The sequence below is a fragment of the Apostichopus japonicus genome, chromosome 12, assembly GCF_037975245.1.
Source record: "Apostichopus japonicus isolate 1M-3 chromosome 12, ASM3797524v1, whole genome shotgun sequence".
Taxonomy (NCBI): Eukaryota; Metazoa; Echinodermata; class Holothuroidea; order Aspidochirotida; family Stichopodidae; genus Apostichopus; species Apostichopus japonicus.
The window spans coordinates 10378257-10391502 of NC_092572.1; the positions used below are offsets into that span (position 1 = coordinate 10378257).

At 35.7% G+C, this 13246-nt stretch overlaps 1 protein-coding gene across 2 annotated transcripts; it reads left to right on the plus strand.

The window, feature by feature from the left end:
• The first annotated feature begins 1675 nt into the window (after positions 1-1675).
• On the plus strand, positions 1676-13144 carry LOC139977094 (carbohydrate sulfotransferase 15-like). Of its 2 annotated transcripts, XM_071986136.1 has the most exons (9): positions 1676-1863; positions 3301-3392; positions 3791-4021; positions 4933-5170; positions 6269-6385; positions 7029-7185; positions 8016-8184; positions 9033-9177; positions 12120-13144. In XM_071986136.1, the coding sequence occupies exons 2-9, from the start codon at positions 3381-3383 to the stop codon at positions 12305-12307; spliced, it is 1257 nt and encodes a 418-aa protein (XP_071842237.1). In that variant the 5' UTR covers positions 1676-1863; positions 3301-3380; the 3' UTR covers positions 12308-13144. The 2 variants fall into 2 exon arrangements, with proteins under 2 accessions (XP_071842237.1, XP_071842238.1); XM_071986137.1 differs by lacking the exon at positions 3301-3392.
• Positions 13145-13246: the final 102 nt, after the last annotated feature.

Genomic DNA, 13246 nt, shown 5'->3' on the forward strand with positions numbered 1-13246 from the left:
GGTCCTTGATGGGGACTTGAGTGTCCCTCCTGATCCTTTTTTTCTACTAACCTCCTAAACTAAAACAGAGGTTATTATGTTTTGTGCAGCTATAAGGCACCTGTATATTAAAAATCGGCTATAGTTTAACATTGTGGATGTTTCACATGACTTTTTTTTCACCTCTGTCACCCCTCTTCTCGTAGATCTCTTCCACTTTTTTTCTCCACACTTTGTCCTTCTCTAGTTTACTCCCTACCACCTTTCCTTAATCCTCTCTTTGTCCCCCTATAGTTAATCTCCTACCGCTGCTCTTCCCCCTGTTGGTTTCTTTCTTCTCTCATCCCTTGTCTGCTAATCCTCTTTCATCTGTCTCTTTTGTGTTCACCCTGCTCATTAACCTGTCTGTATTATGTGTGTGTATTTGTCCTTTCTGTTACTGTAACTTGTCATTAAGCCTCTGAAGAAGTTCCTGCTAGGACCGAACTTTTACACAGGACATTTTTTCTAATAATAATAATAGTAACGATGATGATGATCTTGATGATGATAACATAAACTTGATGCGAACGGACAAAAAAAATACCGATAGCTTTTTCACTATTGACAATCCCGCCAGCCATCCTGTTAAACACACAGAAGTTAAATACACGCATTCAAACACACATGAAGACATGAGTATTTGTCAAAAATAGACCCATTCCTGCAAGGTCACAAAGACATTGCTCAACTGAATGAATATTGTCAGTCTGTCAGTCTAAGACAATGATTAAGTTTTTTTCAGTCAAAGTCGATACAACTGTGACCGAATTAAACAATAGCAAGTCGTAAAACATCGCCATGACAAAGCCATTATATTTTGACCATTCAGTGAAAAGCAAAAGACTGCCCTGGTCAGCAAATCCATCCAGTGTTGGCTAATGTAAAGTTACGTACGAAATATTCAACTACCGGTTCAACCGACCCAGTTTGTCCTGACACAACTTGACATCAAACGCCTATTAAATTCTGACCAGATGTAGCATTACTTTGCCATCTCAGATCCCTAGTAACACATTCGATATTGGCGAATATAGGAATAGTTTTATCTTGCTCAAACTATATGTAATTCTATGTCTGTCAAATTTGACCCTGACATTAACGATATCAATAGGAACACGTTGAAAACAAACGGCCATTAATATATATATATATATATATATATATATATATATATATATATATATATATATATATATATATATATATATATATATATATATATATATATATTAATATCAAAACACAGTGAATGATTTCACGGTTTTCCCACAATATAACCATGTCACCAATTAGACAGCTTTCTACACTATATAATACTTTTTAAGAAAAAGTCTCCCAAGAAAGAACCTGGGCAAGAAAACCAAACTAATGAACGACTGATCCGCTTCCAACCCAAGTTCCCTTACATCGGGACTGTGACTGTGTGATCATCGTCAGGTGTGCATCACCATTCCCCTCGAAAGGGAACAGATACTACACATGATCTTAGCCAAAGGCCGAGAAGCTTTATACACTATATAATTACCATGCTGTGGAACACAACACTACATCCGCAAATGGCTTTAAAAGCAACAATGCTGCGTCTACCAGCCCAAATAAGTAGCACTGACAATGAAAGGTGGTCGCAACACCTTGACTGAACAAAGACGGTGACGAAGCCAATCATCCGTGAGAAAGCCTTTTCAAATGTTTTCTACTGTGTTCGTTGCCCAATTTCGTAAAACTACGCATACTTATAGTACCGTTTCAAAACAGATTCGACCCATACCGTGTTAGTGGTGGATATGATGTGTGAGCTTTTCTTGTTAATCTGGAGGTATACACTGATCGTAGCAGGAAAAGGTAGTCATCATTTCTCTTTTTTTTCGATTACAGAATTATTATTGCATTAGAGTTTACAGTATATATACACTTGCGTTTCTGTCGTTAATTTTCTTGCTCTCTTCAGGATATTGTCAGCCTGTCTATAGTATTATAGTTGTGTACGTCTTTATTTTACGTGAAAAAGTCATCGAATATATATGGAATTAAAACGATTAATACAACGATAAGCAAAAAGTAGCAAGTTGGACATCGATTAAGTCGGGGTAACTTAAGGAGATTGAGAGACGCAAACATATAACTCTTATGATCTCTGTATAATAAGCAGAAGAGATATGTCCAGGGATGTGCCCACGCTAGGCAGCACTGGGCGGCCCCGCCCAGCACTAAAAAATTCCGCACAGCACTGTCTTAAAAATCGTGAATCCCGCCCAGCACTATTTTCATATAAAATCCCGACATTCCTAACAATATATTCAACATAAATTGGGCCTAGCCTATGCCAAAATCATACAGACTAATAATGCATCAGTTACGCATGCGAAAAACATTACTTACGGCTCTCAATCGGTCTCTTGTAAAATCTCTTTAAAACAAACTAATAACTTTTACCAGGTAAGTAAAATATTTCACTAAATATAAATAAAAAAATGTAAATTGTTTTCAAAACTAGTACTTGTGTATGTGCTTAAAAAGCCACACAAGTACCAGCATTTGGCATCTGAGCACCTTCAAAAATCGAAGGGGAGGGGGACATTCCCTTCCCCTTAGACCCCTCCCCCAGGATGGCGATCAGTATACCCGACATTCAGGAAAACTGTTAGCAAACTGCTTATCCACTAGAGAGCCTGTGTAATAGAATGTGTAAAAATAAGTTGGCCTGACGTTTCGATCCTAGCAAGATCTTCTTCAGAGGCTAAATGACAAATAACAGTAACAGAAAGGACAAAAACACGCACAGAATACAGACAGGTTAATGAGCACGGAGAACGATGAGAAACATGTAAGGGGATTGATTAGTAGAAGAGGGATGGAGAGAAGAAAGCAACAGGGGAAGAGGAGAGGTTGGAGATAAACAGTGGAGGGACAAAGAGAGGATTAAAGGACCGGGGTATGGAATAAACTGGAGAAGGACAAAAACAGAAAGGTGTGGAGAAAAAATGGATGGAAGAGAGCTGTGATAAGAAGAATGACGGGGGGGGGGTGGGACAAGGGGAGAAGGAGGGGGAACAGAAGAAAAGTTATTCAAATGTTCCTTATCTAAACTGTGAAATGTTTCTTATCTAAACTGAGAATCAAAAATCACATAATGTTAATGGTAGGAAATTCATTAATCAAGTACAGACTATAAAAGCTGAAAGTCGATATTAAACTTCCTTTGAATTTCTTTAAAACTGGCAATGTATATAACGTAGGAATCACAATACAAAAAACAACGTATTTATCTTCTGTTGAAAGAGATGCAGCAGAGGTGAATACAATTCGAGTCGTGATAGGCGGAGGTGGCATCTACTATACGTGAATATTTCAATACGGATATGACCAAGTCAGTAAGTAACATAATGTGTTTTTCTGTTAATGCCAAAAAAGTTTTTTTTTTTTAATATTAATTTAAACTATGTTCAATTGCCTTGCTATATAAAGACAAAGACTCTAATTTAATCAGTATTCCTGGTTAGTGCCTGCATGACTGCCTCGTCTATTATTTTACTTCAAAAAGCAGACAATATATACACAATTCGGAAACCCAATGGCTTCCTTCGAGATTCATGTAAGTTTGGACTAAAAAAAAAATAATGAAGGGTTATTGTTGATGGTATACTCAACAGCTCAAGGGTCGTGTGAGTTGCAAGTCATTAGTAAAGAAACAATTTCAAATTTCGTGTAAAACGATTTGATTGAATTTGTTAAAAATTCACAAAAGTTTGCCTGTATTTCTTTTCCGCAGCTGGTGATCGCTAGATTAAAATATCTTGGGTTGATCTCTTTGACTGTGACTTTCGTAGCGTACACTGTAATATGGGATGAATCAACATCATCCTTCACCTTTAAAGAGGATGGTAGATCGGCGAATAATCCTCTCATTTCTGCATTCAGAATAGAAGATCACCTTGCAAATATATTGTCAGTCAAGAGAAATAGAATGCCGAAAGCCAAGTGGAAGCCTTATTTACCCGAGGTCAGTGGACGTATAATCTTACAAAGAATTAGGTAACTTAGTTTAAGAAATTCAGTTATTGTGTATTTTCTTTCATTTTATAATTAAGCCCCAGGCATCGAAGTATGAATCAAAATTTAATTCACAACCAATAGCATGGTCAACGGCGAGCTAACATTAGGTAGTGTTGTTGTTGGGGATATACTAATAGCTTTTCTCAAGAATGTTTTGTCCATGTCTGCGACTGACGAACATCCAAAACGAAACTCTTCCGTTTCAGTTTGTCCAGATTCATTGGCCGACCATCGTTGAAAGTGCAGTAGATATTTCCAGCTGAAATGTTAAACTACTTCAATCTAATCATTAATCTATATAAAAACACAATTCGGTGATTGATCACCCACCCCTATGAGACAATTAAGCAGCTAGACAAATGTGCTGAGATCATTTCATCCATGATAAATAAACATATATGATATCCATTCAGAATTTTTAGCGGTCAGGTAGAACATTGGAATCTTCATAAAATATCAATTAATTAGGTGCCAGGTCATCCAGTTGAATACCTATAGGCGTCTCATCGTCTCACAACTGTAAAATAATTAAATATAGTAACCGCGCTGTATCTGATATACTTTATCGCTTCTATATTTGTCTTTTATTATACTCTTGTTACTATGGTAACTACACTACACTGTACGATTATAAGGTTGTGGAGAAACTACTAAATGAGTGACTGAATATACATGTTTTTTAACAATACGCTAACTATAAATACTTGCAAGTCTTTAATAACACGGGTCATGTAATTAAGTAATTACTTAGTTAAAGTAACTATTGGATGTTAAACCATGCACGTTTGTGGACGGTTCTACTGTTCCTTCTCGCTTGTGTTCTTACCAGTTATGATGAGAAGTTGCTTTACTTTTCAGGTGCTGGAACGTTTTCCAGCTGAATTTTCCAACGAATTTCGAAATCCCTGCTGGTACGAAGGGGCAGAACTACAATGTGTACCATATTTCTATCAGTTGGGCGCATGTAAGTGTGGAACAACAGATGTTTGGGACAAGTTGATTCAACACCCGGATGTGTTACCGGTTGCTAAGGAACCGCACTGGTGGGCCTTGAGAAGATTTGGATACACTGATACTCCTATTCACAGAGACCTCGGTGAGTTTAATCCATTCAAGCATTAACCTCTTCTTTTGAGGTAATCACTGACCAGAAGAGGCATATTATTTTACTTTTCACATTTTTTTCCGACTTCATTTGATTGCATGCCTTATGCACAAAACGCATATGGTAACATCTTTAATAAACTTGCAAATTTGTTCACTTTGGGGCTGTACTGTTTTGGATTTAGCTTTTTTTAACTTGATGATAGTATAGAGCATTCTTGGAAGTGATATAATTTACTCGAAAATTACATCTGGATGAAAGGAAATGTATAGAACAACACTGCTAATTGCAAATGCATTACTCTGAAAGTTTCCATATAACACAGAATATCAGAGAGTGGTTAGATTTAAGTAACTGAACTAATAATGAAGTATTCCTTTTTTCTTTGAACTGCAACCTTGGCCAGACTGTTGTTTCTATCACCGATGTTCTTTTCCCACTATACTGTTCTCTGATAACATTCAGACCAGCCTAACTGGTAACTTAACTACCTAATACCTGTGTTTACATGGTAACTTTGCTTCCTAATAACCGTGGTAACATGGTAACCTTAATACCTAATACCCGTGTTAACATGGTAACGGTAATATACCTATTACCTGTGTTTATATAGTAACGTTAATACATAATATCTGTGTTTACATGGTAACTTTGCTTCCTTATACCCGTGTTTACATGGTAACTTAACTACCTAATACCCGTGTTTACATGGTAACTTTAATACCTAATACCCGTGTTTTTATGGTAATTTCACTGCTTATTCCAGTGTTAACATGGTAACTTTACTATCTAATACCCGTGTTTACATGGTAACTTAACTACCTAGTACCCGTATTTACATGGTAACTTTGCTTCCTAATACCCGTGTTTACATGGAAACTTTACTACTTATTTCCAGTGTTTACATGGTAACTTTATTACCTAATACCCGTGTTTACATGGTAACGTTACTATATATAACCAGTGTTTACATGGTAACTTTACTACGTAATAGCCGTATTAACATGGTAACGTTACTACGTAATAGCCGTGTTAACATGGTAACTTTATTACCTAATACCCGTGTTGTCTCATGTTATTCATTTACAGTGCTCGAAATTCGTAATAAAACTGGTCAACAGGACGACAGCTCTGTTCAATGGTACTTAAACTTATACCGTCAACAAGCTGTGAAACAAATTCAACAAACCCCGACTAATATTTTTGGTAAGTGATTGGCAATTTGTATATATCATATAGAAATATAAGTGTGTAAAACATGTATGGTTTATGAGTTATGTTTTCTCGCACAAAAACACGAAAAGGTGTACCTTAGCAAGAAGCATACTTTGCAGACTTAGGTAGAATCTACCTAGCATTCCTTTCACTTTTTTGTGTGTGTAAAAGGTGGCACATATCTTTAACGTCGCTGATACTTAGCATGGTTTAACCAGATGATGGGTGGTCTCCGAAACATATTACATCTCTCATATAGAGCAAGGCAACTAAATAACTTGAATTTAAAGTTTATTTCACCCGATTAGGCCATAGGGACGTGTTACACTTCCAGCTATTACACCGTTAGCATACATATTTAAACAAAACGATATAGCCTAAACGCCTACACTTTCAACAATATCACCCGACGCTTGGTTTGGGTTTTATCTTTGTAGAAGACAAGACGAGCAAATCATAGTTTGACGTTATATAACGCAATATGTTTACTTACCACAACTCGGTGCACATATTTTTATTTCAATTATAGTTCTCTATCAGTTGACAAACCCTTGGATTGCGCACGCGCAAAAATCCATTTTAAGAAAATCCTTTTTTTTTCAATTCATTTCGTTACACTTTTGCATTTGTACAGGCGACGCATCGATAACGAATCTATGGGGTCTAGGGATGTACTATTGGGAGGAACATTTTCCAAATGAGACTAGCCCACCAGTTTTTCTATCAGATTTAATTCATGCCGTTCAGCCAAAGGCGAAAATTGTCGTTATACTAAGGGACCCCGTGGACTTGTAAGTTTAGCATGCACCCTTCAAGCACACACAGACATATATATAATATATTTATTCTCTATTATGATGGGGTAAAATGGTAAAACATTTCTAAGGTAACCGTCAGATGATTCTGGTATCATATTGTCTTATATGTTACTTTCATTGCATCTTTTGGCTAAACTAATCCCTATTTGGAAAGAACTTTAATTACTGTCGCATATTGTTAATGCCTATTTTCTCTGTCTTCTTTCTTTTGGTCTCATTTTGTTGTTTCCTAGTAAACATTTCTTGATGTAATCATATTCTGAGAATTATTGAGAAAAACGTTGAGTAAACGATTTCATAAGTATTGCACTTTTGTGTTCTCCTTTTTCCATTCAGTAAAGGTACAATAAGATAACTATGTATTTAAAATATAAATACCACTTGCATATGTACACCCTATAGTCTTTAATCTATTATAATTCATTATGTAAAAGATTTAACTTACTAGAAATAAATGAATGAATGAATGAATGATAATTCCCAGAAGGTATTCTCTTATTGGATAAAAATAAAAAGTCGATATGGCCACAAATTTCATTTGTGCAGGCGCCTTGAATTATCACCATTAATCTTTTATCGCATAGTTACGCTTAAAATAAAATTTAAAAAACAATGAAAAAAGCAGTGAACGAGTACGGAATAGGTCGTGCGGGTGCATCATACCAAGACATATAGTTAAAAAAAAATCTGTTTCGGGATTTTCCATTAATGTCCTCTCAATCTTCAGTTGTTGTTATTTGTTTACGCTGTTTTTTCTTTTCTTTTCTGTTATTTTCTTTTCTTCTATTTTCTTTGCTTCCTAGGTTATGGACTTCGTACATGATAGGAATAAAAAACGGGGATCGTACTCCAGAGAAATTTGAAATTGGTACGAAAAAATATCTCAAAGAAGCCGCGAATTGTGAATCGGTGCATAATCCATTGTACTGTGCGTTCATGTGCGGACCGGAGCCACATTATTGCCTTGGCAATGTAAGTCATTCCATTATCATAACATTCCTAAATTTATTTATTTTTATTAAACAAGTTATAAATATGTAAATAAAAAAAATAGTGGTTACATGAGTGTAGTTACCAAAAACTGCTTCACAATGGAAGCAGACAGAATTATACTTTTCCGTACATTTGTTCTGGATATTTGCCATTTTGCAAATATTATAGTTACCGTAATTGCGTCTCTTGTAAAGTCGTCCTTCTTGTGGAAGAGTTTGGACAGAGATTACATACTAATTCATAGTTGTGTACATGGTACACATATAAGGAAGGTGCCCCTGCACAAAAACCGGTTGAACGAAGTACTTGACTCTCATAGGTTGGTTTCGTGGGCTTAGTTTCTCCAGGCATTTCATTTCAAATCCATCGTTTTTCGCCCTAAGTTTGGTATTGCTGCCATTTTAATCTTTAGCTGTGTCAGTCAGGGCTATACGAGAAGTGTTAACACCACTTAGCATCAGAACTTGAACTCTATGTCATCATGGACTCACAAAGGACCAACGTATAGAGTTCCAAAGGTGGAACAGACAGTCAATGTAGCTATACTCGTACCGATGTTGTGACGTCATTAATCTCTTCATTGTTACATATATGAGACAAATTGAAGCTTATTGTGAACTTAATGTTGGACTTAACAATTAAAGTCAGATTAGGTCAAAAGTAAAATTGAACGCAAATTTTGCCATGGTACATTGGATTTAAGTCATTCTTTTACATATTAAAAAAATAAAGTGTGACATTATAGCTATTTGTGCATGATTTAAAAACACTTACAAGAGTTTGGCTTATACGTCATATAAGTTTATATTTCTGTTCATTTCTAACAGAAAATTTACCAAGGGATATTTTATTTGTATCTGCGTGAATGGGTAGAAGTCTTTGGTCTTGAGAATATCCATGTGATGCGATTGGAAGATTGGAAAGAGGACCCAATAGGTGAACTCGAGGGACTGATAAAGTATCTCGAATTAGGTTTGTATGGTCTCTTTACATCCATCTTTCCCATAAAATATGGAAACAACGGACAGATTTGTGTAAGCTGTAGCGTATTCGAACAGCGAAGGATTGGCCTACCAGTTTATCTGTTCGGAACAATGCGCGCCGCCGTGTCCGAGGCGTTGACGGCTTCTCTGCGTTAAAGGGCGGATTTACTCTTGGCCGCTACTTAGATGCTAGTTTCGTCCCAGACGCCAGCTGTGCCATTGTTTCAAATTAGGCCTACAGTGCCCCCCCCCCCCCACTAGTGGAATTACTGGACAAGAAGTAAGGTATACTCTAGTCCAGCCATGTGTTCGAATTTGTAAACCCGTGCATTACATTCAATGCTTAAACGAAAGTTGTTCACATGGCGAATACGTGTCTTTGCTCGTACTTTTATACCCTTAACTAATATCATTGAAAGACAACATAAGTAAAACGTAAAATGTACACACACACACATACACACACACATATGTATATATATATATATATATATAGATATAGATATAGATATATATATATATATATATATATATATATATATAGATAGTTATATATATATATTTATCCACTTTTTTATCTTGCATTTTTTATCGTACTGTTGCATTGTGTGGGGTTATACTTACCCTAGTCTTATTAATAAGCTCTATATTCTACAAAAGAATTAATGTTTTTTTTTATTCTTCTCCCCCCCCCCACTTTTTCTTATTATTATTATTATTCATTATTCTTTGTAAAAAAAAATTGTTGTCATACTCTGTACCTTTGTTATACTTTATAAGTTTGTATTTTAGGGATACCTCAATTACAAGTTCTTATAAACTTTTCGAGGATCCCCACAACCATATATTCTGTATGTATATACTTGAATTATTTAAATTGTTGATAACGTTGATGGTTGAAATATGGTTGAACAAACAAACAAACAAACACATATATATATATATATATATATATATATATATATATATATATATATATATAAATATATATATATATATATATATATATATATACGCATGATGATATGTTCGACTTGTTGAACAAACAATGAACAAACTAGTTGAACAAACAAACACACACACACACAGACACATATATATATATATATATATATATATATATATATATATATATATACGCATGATGATATGTTCCATTTGTTGGATAGAAATAATAGTAGAAAAGATAAGGTCAACATGTTGTGCCTTTAAATCCAACATGATATTTAGAATAGGATAGATATAACTAACTACACGCTACACAGATTTTCGGACACCCTGGACCTTCGTCAGGTGTAAAAAGAATGATTGAAATTGCGTTAGTCTACCGTAAGCCCCAGACTGCTCAAAGTGCTTGAACCCGGAAAGAAAAGCCATATCCCTATTGAGATCATGACAGTGTGAACATACATTAAGGATCAATTCGACTTCCTTCAAGTTTCTTTTATTATGGTCAAACAAATTACCCAGGATTATGGCAAACTTAAGACAGTCGACATTGTGTTGTGGAAGATTAAAATGTTCAGCCTCTGGATAACTGGTTTTGTGGAGTCTGATTGTGCTTTTGTGATTATTAAGTCGTAGACGAAAAGGAGTGGAGGTTTGGACAATGTATTGTATATCAGAACAGAGAACACAAGTGATAAGATATATAACAAAGGGAGAGTCACAATTGTATGGACCTGGATGTAAACACCGGGTTTACCACATTAAATATTCCCCATGGGTTGAGAAGTGTCGGTGGGGTAAATGATTCCTAACAAGGATGTTGCGTAGGCTGGGAGGTTGTCTTTTAGCAACGACAGGGGGGGGGGGGGGGGTTAATAAAACTTGTCACCCATATCGTCTCCCACAATCAATGTGTTCCATTCATTTTTGACCAGCCTAATGAATTGATCGACCTGATCGCTGTGTGTAACGACACATGGAATACGATGCTCTTTCACCTCCCTGTGTTGATTTTGGAGCAGTTTCTCCTGGGAATTCTACAGACCTTATGAAGGGCTCTCTTCAATAACTTGTAGGGAGTATTACAATCAAGAAAGTGACCTATTAGGGTGGTTGATTGACTACGAAACTGTAGGGGATCAGAACAGATGCGTTTGTAGCAAAGCATTTTGCTAAAGACAATCGACTCTTTAATATGAAATGGGTGAAAACTATATGAAAGTCGAGATATGTGTGACGGTCAGTGGGTTTAGAATATACATACGTGTTAAAACGACTGTTAGATAGAGTGACCAGAGTGTCAAGAAAGGCAACATGAGATTTTGATTTCTCCATGGTGAATTTAATGGAGGGTCGAACAGATTGAGGCTATCTACAAACGCATCGAGAGACTGTTCCCCATGAGACCAAATAACAAAGATATCATCAATGTAACGTACGTACAGAAGTGATAGAAGATTAGAACTTTCGAGATATATATATATATATAGATTAAGAACAACACACCAGAAACATCCACACCACGGCCGGTTTCGTCCTTTTGGGACTCATCAGGCAAGGTAGGAATAGAACCCCTGATCTTGTGTCACAGACCCAAGTCCGAACCACTCGACCACAGTGATTCTACTGGTGTGCGAATGCGTATAAACTGGCTTTGTATAACTGTAAGTGAGGGCGTATTACCCAAGTGTTATGATTGTACAAAGTGCACCCCTGTGTAGGTTATTTATACTGCATCGATGTTGCAAAATATAACTTCAATTTGAGTACTACTCAGTGGGTGCGTTAACACACACTATGATTCGAACAATGTCATGCTGTGAATGTTGTAGCCAGTCCACGAGCAGTAGTAAAGTCTCACTGTGAAACATATGGATCTATTGGGAAAGTAAGCTAAATTTGTATTAAATCTTAAAAATTAAAGCAAATAATAATGGAAATATCCGTTATCTAGTCCGATATGTGTATTTTCCTTTTTTACAGCACCTTTGCCACATCAGCAATTAGCATCCATAGTAGGACTTGCAAGAAAGAACGTTAACAAAGAAGCCAAGAGCAAAAATATGACAATGTTACCATCCACCCGACGAACGGCGCAGGACTTTTACCGTCCATGGAACAAACTCCTCGCTGGATTATTGAAAGATCAGAAATATACTTGGAGTTATTAAAGTTTAAATTGATGTAACGGATAGGAATTGAATTGATTCAAAATTACAATACAGGAAAGAAGAAACACGTTCTTGATATGTGCTCTGTTTCTTGAAATGAAGTGAAATGTAAAGGTAAGGTCACATGATCTAAGGTATCTATTTTTCTCAATATAAACCACATTTTGACAGTTCTTTCTTCTCTTATATATTTTTGATACTGCGTAAAAGCACATTTAACAATATCTTCAACGTATAATTGTGGAAACCTAGACATTATCAAGAAGCTCGTTCTTATGCTTCCACTTTCTACCAATGTCATAAAAGTTTTTGCCAAGTTAAACTTATAATACACTCAAGTCTTTAACAAGATCTTCGACGCAGAATTTTGGAAACCTAGACATTTTATTTTTATGTTTTCACTTTCTACCTATGTCCTTAACGTATTTACCAAGTTAAGCTTATAATACATTCAAGTCTTTAAATCTTCGACGTAGAATTTTATAAACCTAGACATCTTATCAAGAAGCTTGTTCATATGCTTCCACTTTCCACCAAAAACCTTAACGTGTTTGCCAAGTTAAACTTATAATACATTCAAGTCTTTAACTAGATCTTCGACGTCGAATTTTGGAAACATACATTTTATGAAGAAGCTTTTTCATATGCTTCCACTTTCTACCAATGTCCCACAGCTAAGTTTAAGGTTTGGTTAGTAACTGTATATATTCTTTTCCTTGAGTTATCTCTGAAAACAATTATACAGATGGATATCACTTTTATGCTTAAAACAACAGATTGTTATTGTAAAGTTTTATTATCCGCCATGTTAATACACTTGATTAGAACACATTCTGCTACCTTGTAATATTGATGTCACAATCTTTATGTCAAACCTTACAAATGTTTGTTAACTTACCTTGAAAAAACGCCCTATTGGGTCTTTTTTACAAATGCATT

Excerpts from the sequence above, each read along its gene's own strand:
- LOC139977094 (XM_071986136.1), top strand. Across the intron at positions 6,386-7,028 it reads AACCCCGACTAATATTTTTG|GCGACGCATCGATAACGAAT; the intron begins GTAAGTGATTGG and ends GCATTTGTACAG. Across the intron at positions 9,178-12,119 it reads GATAAAGTATCTCGAATTAG|CACCTTTGCCACATCAGCAA; the intron begins GTTTGTATGGTC and ends CCTTTTTTACAG.